The 25,597-nt window shown below is 40.0% G+C and overlaps 1 protein-coding gene across 1 annotated transcript in view; it reads left to right on the top strand.

The window, feature by feature from the left end:
* ctnna1 (catenin (cadherin-associated protein), alpha 1) overlaps positions 1-19,659 on the top strand; it is a 128,103-nt gene extending 108,444 nt beyond the window's left edge. Inside the window, exons 16-18 of the mRNA XM_053237137.1 lie at positions 1,661-1,766; positions 15,938-16,072; positions 17,795-19,659. Coding sequence (XP_053093112.1) covers positions 1,661-1,766; positions 15,938-16,072; positions 17,795-18,085 — 532 coding nt within the window. The 3' untranslated portion in view covers positions 18,086-19,659. The remainder of the gene's footprint in view (positions 1-1,660; positions 1,767-15,937; positions 16,073-17,794) is intronic.
* Positions 19,660-25,597: the final 5,938 nt, after the last annotated feature.

The following is a 25,597-nucleotide window of genomic DNA, read 5'->3' as shown; positions in this document are numbered from 1 at the left end:
AGAGAGATGGACAGAGAGTCATTCACAATGTGAGGGACAGACAGATTTTTGGAGAGATGGATGGACAGATGGAGAGAGACCAGTTGACAGGCAGGAATAGACAGATGTATGGAGAAAGACACAGATGGAGAGTGAGAGATGGACTGCTAGACAGCTAAATGGAGAAAGTGTGAGAGACAGACAGACAGGCCAAGAGCGTGAGACAGACAGGAGGAGAGAGAAATGGAAGGATGGAGAGAGTGAGACAGATGGAGAGAGTGAAGCAGACAGCCAGACAGGGAGAGAGAGGGACAAATGAAAAGATACCCAGGCAGAGAGAGTGAGAGGCAGATGACAGGAGGGGAGAGCGGGATGGACGGATGGAGAGTGAGTCAACCAGACGGGGGAGAGAGTGAGATGGAATGGAAAGGAGGAAGAGAGAGAAAGCTGACAGAAGACAGAAGTGGAGACAGACAGACAGGTTTGGGGAGAGTGTGAGTCAGGGAGACAGATGTGGGGAGAGACAGACAGACAGGGAGAGAGCGAGATGTACATAATTATTGTAACCCTTATACTTTTGTCCTGCACTGGCACCTTGCGAGTTTTTTGTTTTTTATTATTTTTTAAAAATTCTCCTTTCTTTCCTATATTGATGCTTTGGCAATATTGTGTGTAAACAGTCACACCAATAAAGTACTTTGAAATTGAAAAAAATTGAGAGAGAGGGAGACAGTGAGCTTGCTGTGGTGCCTGAGCAGTAACTGCAGTGGTGAGGGGGACGGTGAGGTTAATAAGGGCCTGAGGTTTGGCTGTGCAGTGAAATGCAGCGCTGATGAGGGGTGACTGCTATTCCAGCAGAGTCTTTACAGGCATTTACAGGGATGCTGTAGGACATAAAGGAAGAATGCGATGTGTTACAGAGCACTGAGTCATTACACTGAATACCCGAGAGCTCAGAGCTCAACGCCAGTCGTTCATCCCACTGAGAGAAGAGAAGTCAGCTTAAAAAAGTAAATATGTACATTAGCTAGTGTGACCCAAACAGCCTGCAGCCTAATGAGAGCAATTGAGCTGTGATGATTTAAAAATACAGTTGGGAGCGTTTGATCAGATGGTGTAATTAAGATTAGAGCTGTGTGTTTCAGTGCACCCGGGGCTTCTCTTAAGTCCGGTGGTGTTCTTCTTCTGATCATTTCAAGGCTTTGTAACACTTTCATAGAAGAACCTTTTCCATCTGTTATTGAATCTTTACTTTGATCTGAGCCTGAAGAGAGCAGTCCAGGTTGCACCGCTCGCCAACTTTTGCCCTCTGCTCCTTCATTGGAGCTGGCAGATAATTGGGCAGCTCATGGGTATGTTGCAGAAGTGGGCGGAGCTGAGCACTCAGATATGCAGAGCTGGGCAGTGGCCCCAGGAAGTGAAATAGACTGCTCAGGAGACTGCCATCTGGCTGTGTGTCTCACTCTAATAACACTCTCTCCATTTTTATCTCTTTCTCAGCTCTGCACTCCCAGAATGCAATGTTGCGCTATAATCAGAAGGACCGATCAGGGAAAAAAGTGCCAATGTGACCCAACAGCAAACTCTCACACTGACCAGTCACAGCGTACTGACGCGGATTGATGTGAAATGTACTGACTGTGTGTGTGTGTGTGTGTGTGTGTGTGTGTGTGTTTCTCAGGGGGAAAGGGCCACTGAAGAACACATCAGACGTCATCAGCGCTGCTAAGAAGATTGCCGAGGCTGGGTCTAGAATGGACAAGCTGGGACGTACCATCGCTGATCAAGTGAGTGTCCAGTCTGTGAGTCTGACACATGAGGACGAACCGGTTGTTCCGTGTGTTTCAGCCATGTGTGAAGTGTGTGCGTGTTTCGTCCAACTTTCCAACACTGGAGCAATACGCTAAAATTCTGGTTACCGTACACTTTTCAGTGGTTTCATTCGCCTACAGACCCTCACAACGACACAACACCAGTGTGTATTTTCTTGAAGGAATTCAGCACTTAGACATCCATTAAAAGTGAGTTTGTAGTAAACTTTTCTCATTACAGGGAAATAATACGATTCATGTCCGTGGTGATCTACAGAGAACCCTGGAGTGTTCCTTTACGCCTTGCTTAAGTATCTGAATGCCTAGAAATCGTTCCATTACATTATAGTACACTATAATCTCCTAGAAGAAGCGTTTTAAAACTAGGAGAGAGTATCAGATGGAGTGTGTAGTGCTGAGGCTCTTGGCGAATATTATAATCTGTGTCTCGGGAGAACATTGAACGTGTGCATCGTGCGTGAGGAGTGTGTTTCCCTCCAATCATCACTCTACATCTTTGTCTTTGAATTAAAACCTCATCATGCAACAGAGTGTACAGCTTTAACTGATGCACGTCATCCCACAAACACGCACAGATTTATTGACACGACGAGTCGGCCTGCTCTCACACACTCGCATGAATCTGTATACACCTACACATGCATTCCAGTCCATTCATAGAACCACCTACACACCAGTACACACACTCACACAGACATGCTCGACACCCGTTTGCTCTCTGGCACACCTGTGTTTAAGATCATAATTAACGTCCAGCCAGTGTGAGTACAGAGACAGCGAGTTGGTGTCAGTTAGTCGGATGCTCTGATTCTGTGACAAAATGCTCCTGCAGTTCTCACGCTTCTGATTGCTCATTGTGCAGATGAACAATCAGTGGTCTATACATCACCCGCTGAGATGATGGAGGAAAACTCTGGGTTCATACACAGGTCGGAGAACAGAATTTTAATGATGCTCATTTCCTGACCAGGGAAAGAATGTGCACTGAGAAAACAGTTTCGAAAAAATTATGAGTATCATAATGGTAGTCATATAGGCTCACAACATGAAGAAGTGAATTGTGTTGTGGATAGATGGATGGGTATAAAGAAATGGATGTGGTCAAGACATCGGACCGGAAGGTCGTGAGTTCAAATCCCAGCACTGCCAAGCTGCCACTGCCGGGCCCTTGAGCAAGGCCCTTAACCCTCAACTGCTCAGTTGTATAAATGAGATAATTGAATGTCGCTCTGGATAAGGGCGTCTGCCAAATGCCACAAATATAAATGCATATATCAATATAGAGAGATGGATGGTATAGTGAGATGGAGATAAATGAATGGATAGAGAAATGGAGCTAGATAGATGGAGAAGTACAGAGATGGATGGATAGTTGGAGAGGTGAATAGATGGATGGATAGAGAGAGAGTTAGGTGGAGAGATGGAGGTGAATGGATTGACAGATGAAGAGAACATTTCCTGTTGCTCTGATGGAGTTAAACCACATGCATGTAAACACAACACAGATGGCTCTAACACACACACACTTCCTCTCATACGTTCAGTACTGGTCGTTGGAGGTCATGTTGAAACACGTGTCACACACACACGTTTCATGTTTTCACATGCACTGTTGTGTGTATAAACACCACAGTGTGAGTGTGTTATCTTCCTCTGTATGGACTCATCCCTCTGTTCTGTTCTGTATACATCATGAATACTAAATCCTACAGCTTTATCCCATTCACCGTGAAGCCATATCTGCTAATTAGCCATGCAGTGAAACATCTGCAGCGTGCTTACACACACACACACACACACACACACACACACACACACACACAAACACACACACACACCTCTTCCACATCATCTAGTCTAATGAGCGGGCCTCACTGGTGCACACACTGCTCCACATCTGATATTTTATTTAGCTCACACACTGATGGTGGAGCGACTCGGCCTCATGTGCAGCCTCGAGTAGAGGAGAATACTAACACGCCAGTGCAGAGCGCCATCACACTCACACAGAAGCTCACTGCGTACTCAACACACTGAGCACAGAGAGACGCGTACTGACTCAGATACTCAACACCCGTGTGTGATGTGCAGGAGAGACACTGAGACAGACTGATCACGAGACAGTAAGAGACAGGTAGCATGAGACAGATAGCGAGAAAGACAGAGGAACAGAGACAGACACAGAGAGAGACTGGTGGAGGGGGAGAGAGCTACAGACAGACGGAGAGATTGACAGACATGGATGAGTGGAGAGAGACAGAAGGACTGACAGGGACTGATGGACAAAAAGACAGACGGATGGATGAACAGATGACGGGAGAGAGATGGACAGATAAGACAGGGACAAATGGAAGGATGGAGAGAGAGAAGGATAGAAGGACTGAGATGGCCTGAAGGATGGTGAGAGAGACAGGAGTTCAGAGAGAGACGGACAGACTGATAGAGATGGAGATGGGCAGAAACTATGACAGCAACATGGAGAGACAGATGGATAGAGACAGAGACAGCAGGACAGAGACAGACAATGAAAGACAGACAGACAGAGAGGGAGGGAGAGAGATGCAGGTGTGAGTCGGGGTAAATTTGCGGTGTGTGTGTGTGTGTGTGTGTGTTGAATGAGGCAGATGTTCAGGTTGTGTGAACTGAAACAGGTGTTGCATAAAGCAAAGCAGCTTTCGTTATTTATGCATTTACACTATATCTCATCAAATCAGTCAGCTGAGACTGCTTGTGTGTTAGCGTACTGGAGCTACAAGGCTAATGTTGCTAACAAGTAAAGGCAGTGTAAAACACAGACACACACACACACACACACACACACACAATTGTTTCTCTTTAATTAACAGCTGAACTTTTCTTTGTAATGTGTTCACGCAGAGCTGTGTTTAAACACCATGAGTACACAATCCTATACAGTCAATGATGAAAAATTTCAACCCAGACCTCTCTCTGTCCCTCACTCCCTAACTCCCTCACTCCGTCTTTCAGTCACTCCTGCAGTCTCTCTTTCACTGTTTCAAATGATGTTTAGTTAAACAAGTGTTAAAGCAGGATGAAAGGGTGAAAATCAGGATTTAGGTCAGCGCTGTATGAAAGGACCCCTCTGCAGTTTATTAACAATTTACGAGTTACACTCCGCAGCTCGAATAAATTCCCTCTGAACATGCTGCCAAACAAATAATGCTGCCTAATTGAGATTTACAATGTAAATGTGAGACCCATTGCTTGCCCTATAAATAATCTCCTATGCGCGCACACACACACACACACACACACACACACACAAACACACACACACATACAGGGCTACAGCTACACAGGCCACTGGCTCATAGTCACGCAATCAGCATTCCATCATTGCAGTGTGATGAGGTTAAAGTATCTGAGCAGCTGCTGATCCCCTCACAACTAACCAACCATTGAAAGCGATCAGCTCAAGCAAATTACACACTTTAACCAGACAGGCAGCCGTGGTGGATTTTTATTAAAGTCATGGAGATAATAATGTTTTAAATAATAGATTAGCTGTTGAAGCTCTGACAAACTTACTTTCTTTTTTTTTTTTTTCGTATTTATAATGCATCTGTTCATTGTTGTTTCCAGCAGGTTGTTGTGTGAATGTTGTTTTCCCTGTGTTTCCATACACGCTCTAACACACACGACCTGGAATTGTCAACACCTCGCTGATGTGCATTTCACATATTTCTCAAGCGCGCAAGGCGGTGACTACACTTCACTTCCTCTCCTCTAGAAGTACCCTAGCTGCCAGAAGTCCACTGCATTCCTCCTCTTTAATGAGGGAGGGTTTGAATTTACAGTCAGGACTCGGGAAAAACAGCAGTGTAGATGCCACAAGAATGATGCAGGGTTTATTAATAGGAAGCATAGCTGCAGTTTTCCTGCACTCACTCACACCTAAATCAGCACACAGAGTAGCGCCTCATCCATCAGCTCACTCAGTGGGGTGTATAGGGACTCCAGGATTGATGCGCTTGAGGCATTTTGGAGTCTGATGGATTCTGTGCGAGTTATCAGGAAAGCTGGTGTGGATGTGTGGGAAAGGAGATTCCTATTAGCCTGTCTGCTTAACTGTAGTCTCCGTTTTGTCTTCAACGTTCCATCTCTCCGTCTGCTATCCGTCTTGATCTGACTGAAGCTCAGGTGAGAAACAGTTCCTGACTGTCTTTACACTCTTTAATGCCAAATGTAGAGACGAAAGGTGTCATAAGTAATGAGTAAAACACTTGCTGTGTGCTTTTTTTAGGAAAATATTCAATGATACTGAGTTACTGTTACCACAGGTTTTTATTTATTAAAGAATGAGATTTTTATTTGTTTATAGTTACATTAATGTTGCGGAACATCAGTGAAACAAGTTAGTTCCTGTTCTCACTTATGTTATAGCAGCGATTCCCTCACCAGCCTCTTTTTTCTCTCTCTTAAAGTCAATAAGACCAAAAAAAAATGCAGGTTTTTATGTTACAAAGAATCTGGAAAGCATAAACTCCTCTGTCCACTGTTGAAAAATGTAGTTTTGCCTCTGAATGCTACAAAATGCTAATGCTGGAAACTCCTTCCTTATTTCCAGGTTTTTCTATTTGTTAAATAACAAAATGCTTTTAATCTATTCATTATTAAATTTAGATTGTTAAAAACGATAGATATGTATTAGAACAATTAATATATTTAATTAATAAAACCTGATGTGTCAGAGCTTCTGTTATGGAAAGTCAACAGTTTCTGACCAATCATATTTAAGAATTCAACAGTGCTATGTGTGCACCTGCCTAATATTGTGTAATATAAAACATCTCTGACCTATCGAGGCATGGACTCCACAAGACCTCTGAAGGTGTGCTGTGGTATCTGGAACCAAGACATTAGCAGCAGATCCTTAAGTCCTGTAAGTTGTGAGGTGGGGCCTCCATGGATCGGACTTGTTTGTCCAGCACATCCCACAGATGCTCAATCGGATTGAGATCTGGAGAATTTGGAGGCCAAGTCAACACTTTGAACTCTTTGTCATGTTCCTCAAACCATTCCTGGACAATTTTTGCAGTGTGACAGGGCGCATTATCCTGCTGAAAGAGGCCACTGCCATTAGGGAATACCGTTGCCACGAAGGGGTGTATTTGGTCTGCAGCAATGTTTAGGTAGGTGGTACATGTCAAAGTAACATCCACATTAATGCCAGGACCAGAGCATCACACTGCCTCTGCCAGCTTGCCTTCTTCCCATAGTGCATCCTGGTGCCATCTCTTCCCCATGTAGGCAACACACATGCACCCAGGCATCCATATGATGCAAAAGAAAACGTAATTCATCAGACCAGGCCATCTTCTTCCATTGCTCCATGGTCCAGTTCTGATGCTCACATGCCCATTTTAGGTGCTTTCAGTGGTGGACAGGTGTCAGCACGAGCACTCTGACTGGTCTGCAGCTATGCAGCCCCATACGCAGCAAGCTGTGATGCACTGTGTGTTGTGACCTTTCTATCCTAGCCAGCATTATATTTTTGGCAATTTCCGCTACAGTAGCTCCTCTGTGGGATCGAATCAGATAGGCTAGCCTTCGCTCCCCACGCGCATCAGTGAGCCTTGTGCACCCATGACCCTGTCGCTGGTACACCGGTTGTACTTTCTTGGACCACTTTTGGTAGGTACTAACCAGTGCATACCGCGAACACCCCACAAGACCTGCTGTTTTGGAGATAACACTTCTGTTATCCAGTCGGTCAGATTGAGGCATTTTAACAGTAAAATGGATCAGCTTCAGTGTCTCGTCTCTTCACAGTGATGGGTGTGGGGTAATTGTCTGGAGTAAATGCTCAGGGATTATCGCTCTGTTCCAAATGCCCCCTGATTGATTTTCATGGTCCGTGATGGCTTTATGTTTAGCCGCTCCAAATCCGAGAGCCATTTAAATGTAATATAAAACGCATTAGCTACATAAAGTGATGCTCCCTTCGCTCCTATTACATTAAAAATCTCTCTATTAAAAATTCATCTGTAGCTATTTTTTTTAAATATCAAAACACTTTATTATTAACAAGCACTTTTTTTTTATAAATGAACCATCGATTACAGAGTTTTATGAGTTAACAGTTCTGGATTCTTCATCTTGTGCAGACTCCGTATTAACACCGTTTACACGTGGGAGTCTTCGGCGATCACATTTCATCAATACCAGGGTCGCCAAATCTGGCAAAAGCAACTGAATGACATTTCAATCCCAGACCAATCTACTAGCCAAAACCAAATGGAAACTCGCTCTATGTTTATAATTAACCCTTTCCTAAATAAATTGTTGGACTCTCATATCGTTTATTAAAGCTGCACTCACTCATGCTGTCATCTGGCTGAATGGTGTTTGTGCAGGATTTGTTCGTCTAATCACGTTTTAAAAAAACAGGCAAAAATAGAGGGCAGTACAAACATAAATAAAATGTGAGTTGCATCTATAAATTTAGTTCCTCTATGTAGCGAGCACGTGTGTGTGTGTGCTGTCAGTTTGACGATTTAAAAATCAGTCTCTCACAAACACGGCTCTAATGAGCGTGACCACTGTAACCTCAAATATACTGTCAAATATCATGTATGTAATGAGTGTGTTTGTGTGTGAGTGTGTTATAATTAGCCTGTGACAGGGTTTTGATGCTCGTGTATGGAGATTTATTTGCGTGCTTTCTGACTGCTTGTCTTATGACATACAGTGCAAATGTAAAACTACCAGTGAATGCAGCCTGCCAAACATAAAGTCTCGTCTAAGCTTGATACCGTATTTTAAATCCCAATATAAAGACCATCACTGCAGAATGAGTTATATTCAAAAGTAGCAACATATTGTATTTCTTTTTGGCTCCCATGTTCTCCCCATTTTGGTCACCTGCCAATTCCCACCCACCAGCCAGCTCTACCCATCATACAACAGCTACCAAGCGGGGTTGGTGAAGGCTAACGTGCTTCCTCCATGACACGTAAAACCAGCCAGCAGCATCTTTTCGCAGGGAAGTGTAGCACTCAGAGGGAAGCTCTATCTGCCCTCTTCCACATACATGAGCTCAAAGACAGCCATGATTGGCTAATGTTGCAGTGATTGACAGGGAGAGTGAGTGCGCCATTTACGATGGTCTTACTACACTTTTGGGAAACGGTGGTAGGTAGTTTGTAATATATTGTAATATAATGCATCATACTACAGTAGTTCAGCATGGACTTTGTTCAGGAAACATTTCTTTTTTTACCTGATATTTTCTTACTTATGCTCAGGTCATACTTTATTATTTTAAAGCAGCAGTAGTTTTACTTGAGTATGCTTTTAGAGTACAGTTTTTACAGAGTACAGCAACTCTACCCACTTCTAAAGATTTATAACTGCTTCATCATTTTCTCTCAGGGAGTTCTTAATCACCACTTGTGATCCGATCTCCTGTGACAGTGTTAATACCAAGTCTGAATGGGCCGTGTGTGTGTGTGTGTGTGTGTGTGTGTGTGTGTGTGTGTGTGAGAGAGAATGAGAGAGAGAGAGAGAGAGAAGTGTGAAGAAAGATAAGACAGAGTGTCCAAACACTCCATACTGTGTTGCCTTTTTTTTTTTTTTTTTAAACACACACACACACACACACACACACACACACACACACACACACACACACACACACACACCTTGGGTGAGCAGTCACAACACTGCCTCTGTGTGTATTCAGCTCATCACCACTGCAGAGTCATCAAAGGATTTTTTTGCTGACTGTTCGTTTTTTTTTTTTTTTTTCGTTACTTTATGAAAATCAAACTCCATATCTGGCTCATCTCCACACTCGGGCTGGATTTGAAAGGGGGTGGCAAACAGGAATGAAAGAATTCTCATGTCCTACATAATTATCGTTTTCTCTTTCTCTTCTGACATTTAACTTCCAGTTATTAGCTGATATTTAATTTGGCTCAGGTCCCGACAAAATGTAGATTTTTGTTGCTGCACCGTCTGTTAGTTCTCTCTGGGTAGATGTGTTGAGATACTGAAACAGCTCCCATGGAAACTAGAAACTTTTATTACATACGAATCTTATACCGCAGCAGTTTGCCAACAATTGCATTTTTTTTTTTTATTTATTATAAAATTATCATGGCTTTATAGTTGCATTTAATGTTATAGAACATCCGCAAAACAAGTTCCTGTGTTATATCCTGTGTTATAACAGCTATAAACGCTCTTTCCCTCACTACCTCCCTTCTTTTTTTTTTTTTAACTTCGGTCTTGAAATTAATGACCAAAAAAGCAGCTTGTCGTTTTATCAAGACACCAGAAAGCATAAACTCGTCAGTCCTGAAGACTGCTACAAAGCTCTGACACTGGAGACTCCTTCCATAAATGCTAAATAAACGTCTCCTTACCGAAAAACTTGACAATATCAGTGATTACACACACTTTAAACGGTTTAATGTAGAGCGTTCCCCATACAAGTCTATCTGAACAAGCTGTTGCTATAGAAACAATGACACACTAGAAGGAGAAACACTTTCTGACCAATCAGAATTGAATATTCAATAGCTGCTGTGGTATGAAATAATATAACATACCATTATGACTCATAATGAATATATGAATATCAGATAACGTGTCACTTAAAATAAACAAAAGAATATTTTACAATGCTTCATATCTAATTACCATCCTGAAGTGTTGTGTAGACGATGAATATAATGACAATAGGAACGATGAGAATAATAATAAGTAGTTGGTGAATTTTGTGGTGGATTGGCATTTTGTCTCCTCTGTGTGTGTGCTGAAGGTCAGTGTAGTGGTGTTGCCCCTCTGCCGTTAGAGCTGCAGTTCATCAAGCCGCGTGGCATTTACACTGATGCACTTCGACCTTCTCACTCATTTTACAGCAGGACGTTTTAATGCCAAGTTGCAAAATGTGAAATGTCTTCCTTTACTTTGGCAGCTGTCATATCTTCTTCAGGAGCGCTGCGCTTGCCTGCGATTCTTCTCATGAGAGAATCAGGAAAACTGAGCCCTGTTTGTTTAGAGACAGATAGCGTAAAGAGTCTCTATTCTGAAGATCAACATCTAGAGCCAAGGTAGAAAATGATTCAGAAGACGCTCAGACACACAAGCGAAGGAGAAACCTGTGCAGGTATGAGCAGAGATGGGAAAAATTCTACATAATAGCAGACTGCCATCATTTTAACTGTTTCTAAAAACCGTTCACTCCAACTTCATCAAACAAGTTAATGATCCAGTAAATGCTAATTATTACGCCGAGATTCACAAGGATTACTTTGTGGCACCTTTGTAGCTGGTGCATTATGGGATTGCTTTGCTTTGCACGTAGTCACAGTGGTGTTGTGAAAGTTTTTATTTAATCGTAAAGTGAATCAGGTGATGCAGCGGGAAGATGAACTGGCGTCTCGTTGAGGGTGTATTGCCACCTCACAGCCAGCATCACCGTCACTGGCAGTGTGTTTACTCTATTAAACAAGCACAGTCTTTCTTTTCCTCCTCATTCTCCCATTAAAGCAGCGTTAATGATCAGAATTGTGTTTTTGGGCATTGGTTTAAATGTATTGTGTTTTTAAAATCCATTTATTCATTCATCTTCAGTAACTGCTTTATCCTGGCCAGGGTGGCAGTGGATAGTTAATCCGGTTGTGGAATCGGATGAATCGCCAACATGTCGCTTCAGCCAAATAAGACAAACTGCTGTCCTCATCTGCATTTTATCCAATCCTTCATTACAACATTACAAACTAATCGGAAGCCTGATTAGGATCCCAAAATTTATTTTAAATATTTTGATGTATTGAGTGCTTTATTGATTGATTTTATTTGTTTACTTGATTACTTACTTACTTGTTCATTATAACTTTAAACTGAGTGGAAGCTAGAGCAAGATTTAATTTTATTTATTTACTTACTTACTTAGTTTCAAGTTCTAACAAGTAACTAAGTGGAAGCTAGAGCAAGATGCTAAACTTTTCTATCTGTCTGTCTGTCTGTCTTGCTGTCTATTTATTTATTTATTTAGACTTAAAACTGATCGGAACCGAGAGAAAGACGCCAATTATATTTCAAAAATATTTTAAATTATTGATTTATTTTATTTATTTACTCACTTACTTAGTAGAACATGAAACCGATTGGAGGCTAAATGTCAATTTCTTAAAAAATATTTTATTTATTAAATGATGTATTTATTTATTATAACTTGAAGCTAGATTGGACAGTTTCAATCCTTACTCTTTACTGAAGCCGATTATGCAGCTGGACTCCTTGTCTTCAGCGCTATGACACAGTTCTGTTTTGAAATGGTATTAGAGTTAGTGTTTACATTCATCAGTGCAGTGAGACAGCAACTTCTCCATCATGTTTCTCTAACTATTATTCCTATACATATATAAAGCATTTATATGACTTCTACATAAAATGGGAATTGAAACAAAACATCTCATCATGTTTTGTGTCATGTACAGGCAAGTGTGTGTGTGTGTGTGTGTGTGTGTGTGTGTGTGTGTGTGTGTGTGTGTGTGTGTGTGTGTGTGTGGTCGAGGCAGTGCTGTGTTTCCTGTTCAGAGTGGATGTGCACAAGCGACGCTTTCAGCACGAGCCCCGTCCCTCATTAGCATGCTGAACAGTGTACATTTTAGCACACTGCTGTTCCTCTGCTAACTCCTCTATCTTTATTCCCTCTTTCTCTTTCTCACTGCTTTCCTCCTTCTCCTCCTTCTCTTCTGTCTACTAATCTCTCTGGATCATTCTCTGACTCCACCATGAGCTTTCTCTTGACACATGGGCAAGAAGGCAGCAGGAGGATTGATATAATTTAGCCTTTTCTATTAATGCTGTTTGAGCTAATGGAGAGAAAAGTGAAGCTCGTGAGAGAAGATGGAGTGCGCAGGCTGATCAAACACGACATAATAGCACTCCTGAGACCTGGGTTCCTCCTGAAGAGGAAAACAGCAGTCGTCACAGGGACCGTTTAACACAAACATGTGCATTTTTATGAGTGCCCTTGCATTTAGACCGACAGTACTGCACTACAATGATGCATCACTTCAGTTTCTGAGTTAATGCAAATGAAAACCTCATTAACTAATCGTTTATAGACATTTATTCACATGATGGATGGCTCATATGATGTCTAGTCAACAGTCAGCAATGTCTAAGCGCTAACAAGTTGGACGTGATAAACATTACACCGGCTACAAAAGTGTAGTCAGTGCGAAGCTGCCAAGGTTTAGTGGAGCAACTCAGTGCAGATCATATGTTATTGATTCAGTACACAGTATGGCCAAGAACTCTGCTCGGAGGTCAGAGCTTGCCCACTCACACTCGCCTGCTGCTTGTGGGCTACACTCCATGTTTATGCTGTTCTGCAAACTTTTCTGATCCTGGTGAAAATACAGATCACACTAAGCGCAAAGGGCAGTGATGCAGAAAAACGAATAGTGTGTAGGTATATTGTGTTCGGTTTTAGGCATTAAGCGTGCTTTAGGGGGCGTGTCACTGTGTGTATTCACATGACATGACTGCCACTGATAGGCTGCATGAATCCACAGTCTGGGCTAAAACGAAACCTTTCTATTGTGTGTGTTTATTTGTCATCTGTAGGTTGTGCTGGCCAGAAGCATCCGCTGTAAGACCTTGATGCCAAAACTGAACCGTTCTGTTGTTTTATTTTAGACCCAGGGGCTTAGCCCTGCTAGCTGCAACTTTATGTATATATAAATATTATATTTTCCTGGTCTTCTGCAGCGTTTTAGGTGAAAGTGTCTGCACATTTCGATGTTCTTAATGGAGTTTGTGTTGTGAAGCCTTAAGCGTCTTGGCAAGTTTTTATAATTAACAGCCACAACTTCCAAGAAATAAAATGGTCTGGTGCCAGTGCTGGTGTTTGCATAAAAGTAAGAGTTTCTCTCTCTCTCTCTCTCTCTCTCTCTCTCTCTCTCTGTGTGGTTTTCTGTCTTTCTCTGTCTCTTTTGATAATTTGTTCTCTCTCTCTCATTCCATCTTTTTAAGGCTCTGGCTTTGTCGCTCTCTCTCTCTGTGTCTTTCTGTATTTCTGTCTTTCTCTGTCTCTTTGTTTTTTCCTCTCTGTCTCTCTCATTCTCTCTCTTTCATTCTCTCTCTTTCCATCTTTTTCCTCTTTCTGTTTCTCTTGTTACATCTTTCTCATAATATTTGTTCTTACACACACACACACACACACTGAGTATTTTACTTGGGTTTTCTTTTGCTTTACAGAATGTACTCTCTTTACATTTCTTTGCCTGCAGAGAAATCTGTCTTTACACACTGGTTATGGTTCAAAACGCTGTATTTCTTTTTCCAAACACATTATCTCAGCACGACTCTCTAAAATGGAATAAAGACACAGCTGAATGCCTGGTTTGATTAAATTATGAATAAGTACCTGTCTCTTCATAGTGTTAGTGTAAGTGCTGTAAATGTACAGGAGCGATGTTCTCTGTGTGTCTGTAACCCAGCATGACTGAGGAAACTAGCAGTCCTTTTATTTATGGGCTCTTATTTTCTGTCTGATAAAAGTGAAACTATATTTCACATAAAGGCTTTCGCATATTTTTATTCAGCAATTTTGGAAGGAGTCTCCAGTATCGTACGCTTTGACGTTCTTTAATAAAAATAATTGTAGTTGTTGGTTCTGTGGTACGAGAGGAATAAAACACATTGGGGCATTGCATTATAGGAAAATAATCAGCTTTGCATTGCACCACTGTGTCATTATTATTTTCGTGTAACAGCACATTCCCAAGTGTTTTACTGCTTATGTAATACTGAGATTTGCTAACAAGATTATCACGAATTTCTTTAAAAAAAAAAAAAAAAAAAAGAATTGTGAAAAAGTTAGTACTGATGATCCCCGCATGTTGTGACAGTTTATCATGATATTGATGATATACTGTTATCGCTCAGCTTTAAATATAAAGTTACGGTTTTTGGTTTCTGTTTGCTCAAGTGTGAAGTGTGCTTTTTGAACCTGGGTCCAGTCCTGAGAATATTTTGGTCCTCGTATATGAGAGGAATCCACTTCTGTGGCCTGGCTTTGAATATTATAATATGTTTGGTTCAACTTGTCACATTTTCTGTTTATCAGTTTCAGCTTCATCTGATATGTTGAGTATTGAGCCAAAGTAAAGAAGCACTTCATCATAGTCAATCATATACACAATAAGAGCATTAATAACAACAATCAAGGAATTTATCCTTCCTGTCCTGTAGTATACACTCCCCTAAGAAAGTATTGGAACGGCAAAGTGCCATGTTCTAAGTTGTTTAATGCGTCTAGATGTAAATTTCAGGAAATGAAAGCTGAAATTATGATCTGTCATCTCATATTCAACTTTTGATCTCAAACCCAAATGTCTTCAGTGTACAGCAAAGATGAAAGAATCGGACTTGCCGTTCCAGTATTAGTAGTCAGAGGGGACTGTGTATCAGAAGTCATGTATAAACTCCAGAAAGGAATTCATCTTCGTGAAAATAGACCTGCGGTGAACATGTCTTCCTCCAACCAAACCCAGAATCAGCTCTGAGTACTGATGCTATATAGAAGTGTAGAGCTATACGCTACAGATGTGCAGCCAGGATTAAATCTGACTATAGAGCTGGTGTACTGATGCACATGGATGCAGCGCTGCTTTCAGACAGATGACACACTGTCAAGTAAATTGGCACCTTTACATTGCACTCTCAGCTTTGTGTTATTCTTCACTGTCATGAAAATGGCTTTTCTAACACTTTGTCTGCCAGCAAGAAAGCTATTTGTTCACAGAATCCCGAGATCTGATACAACAAAACACACAGCATTTGACTTTGATTTGATTTTAGGCATTAGATGTTTATCTCACTGTGAAAAGAGCATTCTTCTTCCTGCTCTGTCCTGTTTGGTAAACTCATTATTTTTTAGCTTTTGTTCATTTTATCAGATTATCCCCCCACACCTGAGTAAAAGGCATGAGGAATCGAGTCCCTAGAGCCATGTGGAGCGAAGTCTGCTAATCAAGGCTAAACCCACTGGTCATAAATATGTACACAAAGCACTATCTGATTTGTATTTCTCTCTCTCTCTCTCTCTCTCTCTCTCTCTCTCTCTCTCTCTCTCGCAGTGTCCTGACTCAGCATGTAAGCAGGATCTGCTGGCCTACCTGCAGCGTATCGCTCTCTACTGCCACCAGCTCAACATCTGCAGCAAGGTGAAGGCCGAAGTGCAGAACCTGGGAGGAGAGCTCGTCGTGTCTGGGGTGAGTCTAAAAAATAATAACAATAAGAAGAAGAAGAAGAACAAAAAGTAGCTATCCTCTCTGCCTGTTTGCAGTGTTGACACCTCTGGATTTACATCATGAAAGTTTTTATCTTCTCAAGCTTTCTCAGATCGTACCACATTGTATACGTTTTTCTTTTCATGATAATGTCACTGACCTTTAAAAAGTCGCCAAACACTGAAAGTTAAAAACAAAAACATTAAAACCATCTTATTTCAATAGGAACAGACGAGAACCCTCGTAATTGGTTTACAGTTTTCAAAGCACATTGTAAATGTCATGTAATCATCTTCATTTAATTAGACGCCACCATTCCCTGTGATTGTATCTGTTAGACGCTTCAACATACTGAATTAGTTTAAAGTCCGTATGTACAGTGTAAATGAGCTTGGCACACACCAGCATCTCCGCTAACACCGTTCATCATCGATTGCTTAGCAGCAGGTGAAGGTTTTGTGTCTGATTATTTGATGTTTTTTGAAGAGGACATCGAGCTGTATAATAATCGTCTCACTCTCGACTGTGCTAAATTAAACATCACACAAGCATTATTAGTCCGGTTACGCCGTTATTGCCGGCAGTCTTGCCTTTTCATGTTTAATAACCCCAATTAGATTCAGTGCCCTCGATCCTGTTACTGCACTCACACACACTGCGTCCTGAAAGAGAGTCACAGCACAATATAGTGTTTATTCACGCCAGCTCACCATCTCTGTGCTTTTTACTGTAGGTGTGAATCTAACACTGAGAAATATACCCTGTATATTTACAATATCTTACCTGCAGCTCTCAGGTCCTTACTGTCATAAGTCTAATGGATTACAATAATGATGTGTTTCACTGTAGAATCTTTTGAGAGCAAAATTGTAATTACAAATTAAAATTATTTTGAATTATTATTCTGTAAAAGTGGCTTTTTAATTTTTTTATTACTATGGAAATAAAGTTTACATAAATTTTAAATATATAAAGAATACTACTACTACTACTACTACTACTAATAATAATAATAATAATGTGCAGAAGATATATGCTCTTACCGCTTCAGTGTGTTTCTGATGCTCTCGTTACTCGCTCTACAGATTTTTCACAGGAAATCAGAATACACACACTTCTTTTTTCTTTTCTCTTTCCTTTCTAGTCTATTTTCTCGTATTCTTTTTCTTTTCTTTTTAATTTTCTTTGTCTTATCTTCTACTTCTTTTCTTTCCTTTCCTTTTCTTTATTTCTTTCTTTCTCTCTCTGTGTGTGTGTGTGTGTATGTGTGTGTGTGTGTGTGTGTGTGTGTGTGTGTGTGTGTGTGTGAGTGTGAGAGATGTGGCACTGAGGGGCAAATTGTGCAGTAATGATGATAAATGTGACAGACTTCAGTGTGATGAGAAAATCTGAAGTAGTTAGATGTTCATGTGACTATTTAGAGAATCAGATTTCTACATTGTTTAAGTAATAAAATTAAATTTAACAATATTGCAGCTGTTTCTGTAAGTGAAGTGTGGTTTAATTATTGACCAGTTGCTGGTGTGAAAAATGGCATAATGAAAAAACAATAAATAAATAAATATATAACAATTCTGAACTTAAATTTTGAACAAAAGCATGAAACTGTTCTTTTCATTTATTGTTAAAAAATGAAAACATGTTTAAAGCAGAGCTGTTAAAAAGATAAACTCCTCCTAACTGCCTGGTTGTTTCATTCTGCAGCTGGACAGCGCCATGTCTCTGATCCAAGCAGCCAAGAACCTGATGAACGCCGTGGTGTCCACTGTGAAGGCATCATACGTGGCTTCCACCAAGTACCAGAAGTCCCAGGGCATGCAGAACCTCAACATGCCAGCCATCTCCTGGAAGATGAAGGCTCCCGAGAAGAAGCCTCTGGTGAAGCGTGAGAAGCAGGACGACGGCCAGACCAACAGAGTGAAGAGATCGTCTCAGAAGAAGCACATCAACCCAGTGCAGGCTCTGAGCGAATTCAAGGCCATGGATAGCATCTAAGCAGCACCATATTCAGTACTCACACAGTCCTGACCTGCACCATGCTTAGATTTGGAAAATTGATATAACACACACACCTGATTGAGCTTATTCCCACACCACGTCTCGGGTAATGAGCTCAATGAGGCGTGGTAAAGCTGTGCAGGACGGTTAGCTTTAAACCACTGCTGTAGATTCATCCATGTGGGCTGCTTTTTTATTTCAGAGATCATTCCTCTGCGTTAGAAAGCTACAGATTTATTTCCTCCTGCGTCTATTTATTCCACGCATTCGTTCTTCGGAGATCATCTTTAGACACCAGTCTCTCCTTTCACGCAGGTATAAGAAAAAAAAATGGATGAGGGAACTTTTTAAACCTTCTACTCTGTACTGATTATTTTCCTAATTTGTTGAAATGTTTTATTCGTTTTTTTTACTTAGTTCTGTTTCATTGATATTTGATATTATGAGCCTTCAAACATTTTCTAGTCTCAAACCTATGCAAACTCATATTGCCTTACTTCCTTAATCACATGCAATAATTCCAGAGCGTCTGAACGCCCAGTTCTCGACAAGACAGTTTTAGTTTTGAGACCAAAGTAAGTGTCTATCCTGTATTTCTACTCATATTTTTGCAACTAGTTTTATATTAACCATTGATTTAAAAACACTAAAAGGAGCTTATGAAACATTCGTATATTTAGCGTATTTTTAAATCAACCTGAAATTGTTGCTTACGCTAGAACTTTAACTGTTTAGCCAGTTCACGGTTATGTTTTTACTCCATTTCATCATTCCTCCAGATTCAGGGGCGTCCTTTTCCTCTCTGACTTGTTTAAAAATGAATCTGCAGCGTCCTTATTTAAAAAACGCTTTTGGCTAGAAGTCGGAGCCGCAAACACTCGAGTGAGGTTGAAGTCGATCCCCGAGAGCCACCAAGCACCATTGATCTTAAATGAGAGCATCCACTCCAAAATTGGCCCCCAAATCACTGCTCTGCCCATCAGCATGCCACACACACACGCGCACACACACACATGCGCACGCGCACACACACACCCGAGTCTCTCGGTCACTCAGTGTATTAAACGCAGACAGAAACCTAAACCTAACTCTAATGTTCAGTTGTCATTTGTTCTCGCTTTTTTTTTTTTTTTTGGAATGAATATGAATGAATTTTTTGGATATTCTCATCTCGACTTCATTTTTTGTGATGGTGGAAAATATATTTTACATCAGTGAAAGCAGTGAAAGCAGGGAACATGTTGGATCTGATCTTTGCTGCACTCGAGTGTATCTATAATGAAATAAAGAAATATTTAGGTGGTTTGAGTGAAAGTGACTTGAGAGAAGGTTAAAGGATGTTTGAATAGTTTGTGTTTAAATTTCATTTGCAACTTTATTAAAATCACAATCTGCGTATTTGCGTTTTGATCAGATTGGTTTTGAGTTGCTTTATTTTTTTTAAAAAACAAAACAAACACTACACACGTATACGCAGTGTTTCTGCTTTGCCGTGAACAAGCTTGATCATTTGATTCTTTTCATACAGGTTGTATCTCCTTTAAATAAAAAAATAAATATATTCAATGACAGTCTGTGTCCGTTTTTAACTTTTATGTGTGTTTGCGTATAGATATATAAATTTTATGTTTTTAATACTATTAACATTTTTAAAGATTATTTTCTCTTACATTGCAAAAAAAGCAAATAGAACTTGACACCAAGTGTCGACAGGGATGCCTCCGCCCACAAGACTAGCCCTTTTGTTACTAATTGTATTTTAAAAACTATTCCAGACATTTGACCTTGCTGTGACCTTCACCCTCTTTGGATCGATTCCAAAAACGAATCCGTTCATCTGCTGCTTGTGATTATAACTCAATGTAAATTCCACCACTTGTTCTTGAGATATCTCAGACGGACGTAGAGACAACCTGGGGGGGGATTAAAAAAACACACACAGCTCTGCTCATTAGCGAAGCAATGAAATTCCTGGCTGAAACCCATATTCAGGACACAGTGAGCCAAAAAACAGGGATAAAAATGTTTTTTGCTGTATGTTTTTAGGGGAGAGAGAGAGAGAGAGAGAGAGCAGCACTGATTTAGAAGTATACTGAAAGTAATTTAACATTACAAATGAAACAAAATAAGAATAAATATACATATAAAAAGAAGAATAGTGTGAGAGTGTGATGTGGTAGTGCAGTGGGATGTAAACACTCTAGCTATAAGCAGCAGATTTGAGTGGAATTAAAGTGGCAGTGCAGTGCAAACATTGTCAGCAGTGTAAACATTGGGATATACAGTACTGTAAAGAGAGATTATGAGAAAAGGAAAGCAGAATGGAAGTGAAGTGGCAGTGCATACGGATATCAATAGTGGATGGTGGTAAAGTTCAGCGATTGTCCGATGAGCTTATCCTAAGACTGGCTCAGTGCAAAATACTGTCCCAGCACAGTGATGAGCTGTTGTACAGTGTGATGGCAGTGAATGAGTCTCCTACTAAATGAATGAGTCTCCTACTAAAGAAGTTCCTCTGTTTCAGCAGTAGGTCATGGAGGGGATGCTGTTTATCGTCCAGAATGGCTGTGAGTTTACTGAAGGTCCTCTTTTCCACCACCACCTCCTCAAAACCATCCAGTGAGCAACCCGAATCGGCCTTCTTGATCAGTTGAGTTTTTTTTTTTTTTTTTTTAATCTCCAGCTCTGATGCCACCTCCTAAGCTTTCTGCTGCAAAGAACACTTCACTGGCTACCACACACTGGTAGAAGATCCCTAATATCTTGCTGCAAACATTAAAGGACCTGAGCTTCCTCAGAAAATGGAGTCTGCTCATCCCTTTCCTGTACACAGCCTCTGAGTTGACCTTCCAGTCCAGCTTGTTATTGAGATGGACACCAAGGTATCCGTAGGTGTCAACCTGCTCAAGGTCCGGACCATGATGGTTGTGGTCCTCTTCCTCCTGTAGTCCACCCCCATCTTCTTGGTCTTAGCCACATTGAGTTGGTCACCATCTTCTTGGCCTTGGCCACGCAGATGGTTTTTCTCGCACCCCTCCACGAAGTTGCTGACCAGGTCCCTGTACTCCTCTTCCTGTCCATCCCTGATGCACCTGACCACCACAGAGTCATTAGAAAATTTCTGGCCTGTACTGAAAGTCTGTGGTGTACAGGGTGAAGAGGAAGGAGGAGAGCATGGCTCCCTGTGGAGCCCTGTGGTGCTCCAGTGCTGCTCAGCAGGAGCTCAGATGGGGAAGTTCCCAGCTGCACAAACTGGAAATCTGTCCTTTCAATACGACAAACCTGAGTTGACAGTAAATAAAAACCTAAAATAAACTGTTCTACACCATATTGCCAAAGTACAGTCAGGTCCATAAGTATTTGGATAATGACACAATTTTGTTAATTTTCCCTGTGTACTCCACCACAATGGATTTGAAATGAAGCAATCAAGATGTGATTGAAGTGTAGACTTTCATTAACCATTTAGGAATTACAGCCATTTTTGACAGAGTCCTTCCATTTTCACAGGCTCAAGAGTACTTGGAGAAACTTACATAATCATAAACATTAGGATTATTTTTAATACTTGGATGCAAATCCTTTGCAGTCGATGACTGCCTGAAGTCTGGAACCCATGGACATCACCAAATGCTGAGGTTCCTCCCTTGCGATGCTTTGCCAGGCCTTTACTGCAGCCATCTTCAGTTGCTGCTTGTTTGTGAGTCTTTCTGCCTTCAGTTTTGTCTTCATTCAGTGAAAAGCAGCTCAATTGGATTGATGTCATTGGACATTTAAGAACATTTAATTTCTTTGCCTTAAGAAGCTCTTGGGTTGCTTTCGCATATGTTTTGGGTCGTTATCCATCTGTACTGTGAAGCGCCGTCCTATCAGTTGCAGCATTTGACTAAGCAGAACGTATAGCTGTACACTTCAGAAATTCAAAGGGGGAATAAATCTGGAATAAGATGTTCAAAAAAAAACACACATTCAGGTGTCCACATACTTACGGCCATATAGTGTACTAATCTACTAATGTGACTTAAAATAACAGCCCATTTTTGTGTGCAATAAATCTGGGTAATTTTCATTTCAATTCAGTTTTATTTGTATAGCACTTTTAACAATGGAGATTGTCACAAAGCAGCTTTACAGAACTGTATAAATTCAGCATATAAATTTAAAATTTATTAATTTATCCCTAATGAGCAAGACAGAGGCGACGGTGGTGAGGAAAAACTCCCTTAGATGACATCAGGAAGAAACTTTGAGAGGAATCAGACTCAAAAGGGACCCATCCTCATCTGGGTGTCACCGGATAGTGCCATTATAAATAATTCCCTTCTATAACGGTGTACTACATGGACAAAAGTGCGTAACCATGAAAGTTCATTATAGTTTCCACATGAAGTCTGTTTTGTTGAAGTTATCCACTGTTCACTGATGGAGACTTGAGTGCAAAACTGTTTGTGGGAATCGCAGTGCTAAAGCTATCGTAGCAAAACTCTTCATATCAACTGCAGACCAAAGCCATCTTCATGGTTTCTAAGTGTACCATCCATAGTAATCTCATTGATCTTTGAGCTGTCCGTGTTGGAGTTCATCCTCAGCATCAGCAAGTGGTTTCCAACAGATGAGACCTCCAGCCAGAAGTAGGGCATCAGGACGGATCAGGCAGTGTAATTTTACTTACACTAAATTATTAAAAATATTTTAGTGAGTAAAAAACATTTCGTTTTTGGATTGATATGTCTAATATTTACCATTATGTATTTCTTATAAAATCCTTTACCTTGACAGAACTATCTCACAAATTTCTAGATATTTATCATATTTTTTATGTAATTTCATGAAGGCAAATTATTCTATTTTTTCAGTGCTTTCATGTGTTGAAAGAAGTAGACACATCTGGCAATGAAATGAGGGAATGTAACTATATTAGAATATGCAAAATGAGTTCAAAGAGAAACAAAAGAAAGAATCTTAATACAAGAATTTGTATAATGTGTAGCATTGTTTTGTTTGCTATCTTTTTTTTTTTTTTTTTTTTGCTGTGTTTCTGGATATAAACGTCATTTCTGTCATTTTCTGACATACTTCAATCATATAGATTAGCAGTTCTCAAAACCGGGTGTTATATTTAGGGGTCCAGGCACCGAAGTCAACTCAGACCTACTGTGTTCTAGTGGTGGAAAGTTCAGGAACAGAAAGCTCTGTGAATCTGAAAAAACATTATTATAAACATTATCAAAAACATATGAAATAAACATTAATATTAGGATACAGGTAGTTTAATATAAAACTAGTAAAAGCTGTGTAAAAGCTTGTAAAAGCCGGGAATTGGGAATTCTAGATGTGCAGAAGCATGATGAGGTTACGCAGATCTAATGGATTTTGATTTAAACTTAAGTTTACAATAGGGAAAGAAAAGAAAAGAAAAAAAAAACACCAGCACGCCTGTCATCCAGTCCACTCACCTCTCAGATCAGTATGAAAATGCAATTAAGCTCAAAGAAAATAAAGGTGCTGCATGACGGAGTGTACTCTTCAGGCTTCGTCCTGATCTGTGTGTATGAAGAGAAAGATGACAGGGAGGCCTGAATGTTCTGCTGAGGAGGAAGAAGATTGACAGCGAGCTTCAGTTCAGAATGGTGCGCTGCATTTCTTCCCATTACTGTCATGAATAGACGTTAATGATACGGCAGAAATCTGGGGACTGCTGGATTCACCGTCTAACAGCTCTGTCTTGGTGAGGGAGCGACTCTTTGTAGCTTTGAGAACGTTTTCCAAATGTTCCATAACATTCCAGGTAACTATAAATGGATAAAGTACAAAGCAGCGTTCTTTAATCAATACAGAAAGGTAATTGTTGTCAGCTTTATGGTGGTAGCAGTAACTCCGCTTCATCACACCACTCTGTTGTTGATTATTTTCCTAGAACAGCACGTGTTTTATTCCTTAATTATTACTGTAATGTTTAACATTGTAGCCTGTCATGTCACATTTCTCTAATTATTACTCATAATATTAGACTGAACGAAACAAGAAGATATTTTTGACATGTTCCAGACATGACATGATTTGAGAGTTTTGTGGTTTTAGGATATCCAGCCATTAATTTCAATTTTCTAAGCTAATAATTCGGTATAAAAGTTCTCATAACGTACCCAGTGTTGTGTATATGTAGTATATTTAGAACATGGACTCATTTTGCCGTTTTAACATTTCCATGATAACAGTGATCGAAACCAGTGGGAATCCATTAGCATGAGCTAAGGATTTTGTTCATCATGTTTAATTATAGAGTCGACTTTTTTTTTTTTTTTTTGCTCTAAGTGTGTATTTTATTTGTAAAGTTGTCTGTGTGTGCTGGGATTTCGATTTGCTTCTCTCGCTGCCGTCCTGCACAAATTACTTCCAACCCAGATCTAAAGCTCACCTGATCCACGCTACATTTATTCTCGCTGCTGTGTCTCAGCCCTGAGCTGCACAGGTTCATGTTTCCCCGCTGTAACACACCTGATGTAGCTACGTGACCCGAGCCAGGTGTTTTAGAGGACTGGGAGTTAGAACCACTGCTGTGTTTCTGTAGCATGGCGTTAAATGTACCTTTTTTTAATCAGTCCAAATGAATATATACTGTTTTCACTTTTCTACAAATCAGGTTGCATGTTAATGTGTGTTTTTTTGTTTGTTTGTTTTTTGTTTATTAGTTTTTTTATATGTTTGTTTTTGGTGTATTTTTTGTTAATTTAAAATGCGTAATGATTTTTTTTATGATTCAGGCTGCATGTAAATGTGTTTTTTTTTTTCATTTTTTGTTTATTTGTTTTTTTATATGTTTGTTTTTGGTGTATTTTTTTGTTCATTTAAAATACGTAACATGATTTTTTTATGTTTCAGGTTGCATGCAAACGTAGCTAGTGTTTTTTGTTTGTTATTTGTTTTTTTATTAAATTGTTTGTTTTTTGCTGTATTTTTTTTGTTAATTTAAAATGCGTAATGATTTTTTTTTAATGATTGGGGTACATGTATGTGTAGCTAGGTTTTTTTTATGTGCAACTTTTTTATACTCTTGAGGTTGCCTGTACATGTAGCTAATATATATATATATTTTTTTATGTGTGACATGATTTTTAACAATGGATTCATCCAGTGTTGACTAGTTAGCATTAATAGTCACATTTTATTCATTAGTCTACATCATTTATTTACCTATTATTTATTTAACTAAAATTTGCTGGATAAGCAGCTGGCATGAATGAATAGTGACATCACCTACCTTTTAATGCTTAATCATGAATAATTAGTTCATTGCTATAAATTAGACTAGGTAATGTTAGGTAATGTAATGACTAGGTAATGTAAATTAGGTAATGTTTTGTGTTGTAGTGCTGCTTCATGATGAGAAATAACAAGATGAGATAACAAGCCATGTTGTCAAAATCTATGAAATTCTTTAAAAGCTCTCCTCTTTCCGAGTTAATGTCTTTAGCCCTGTAGCTAGTCTCTGGTCTGATGAGCTGCCTT

Source organism: Pangasianodon hypophthalmus, chromosome 9 (genome assembly GCF_027358585.1).
Source record: "Pangasianodon hypophthalmus isolate fPanHyp1 chromosome 9, fPanHyp1.pri, whole genome shotgun sequence".
In the NCBI taxonomy this organism is placed as follows: domain Eukaryota; kingdom Metazoa; phylum Chordata; class Actinopteri; order Siluriformes; family Pangasiidae; genus Pangasianodon; species Pangasianodon hypophthalmus.
This window is presented reverse-complemented; position numbering and strand designations above follow the sequence as displayed.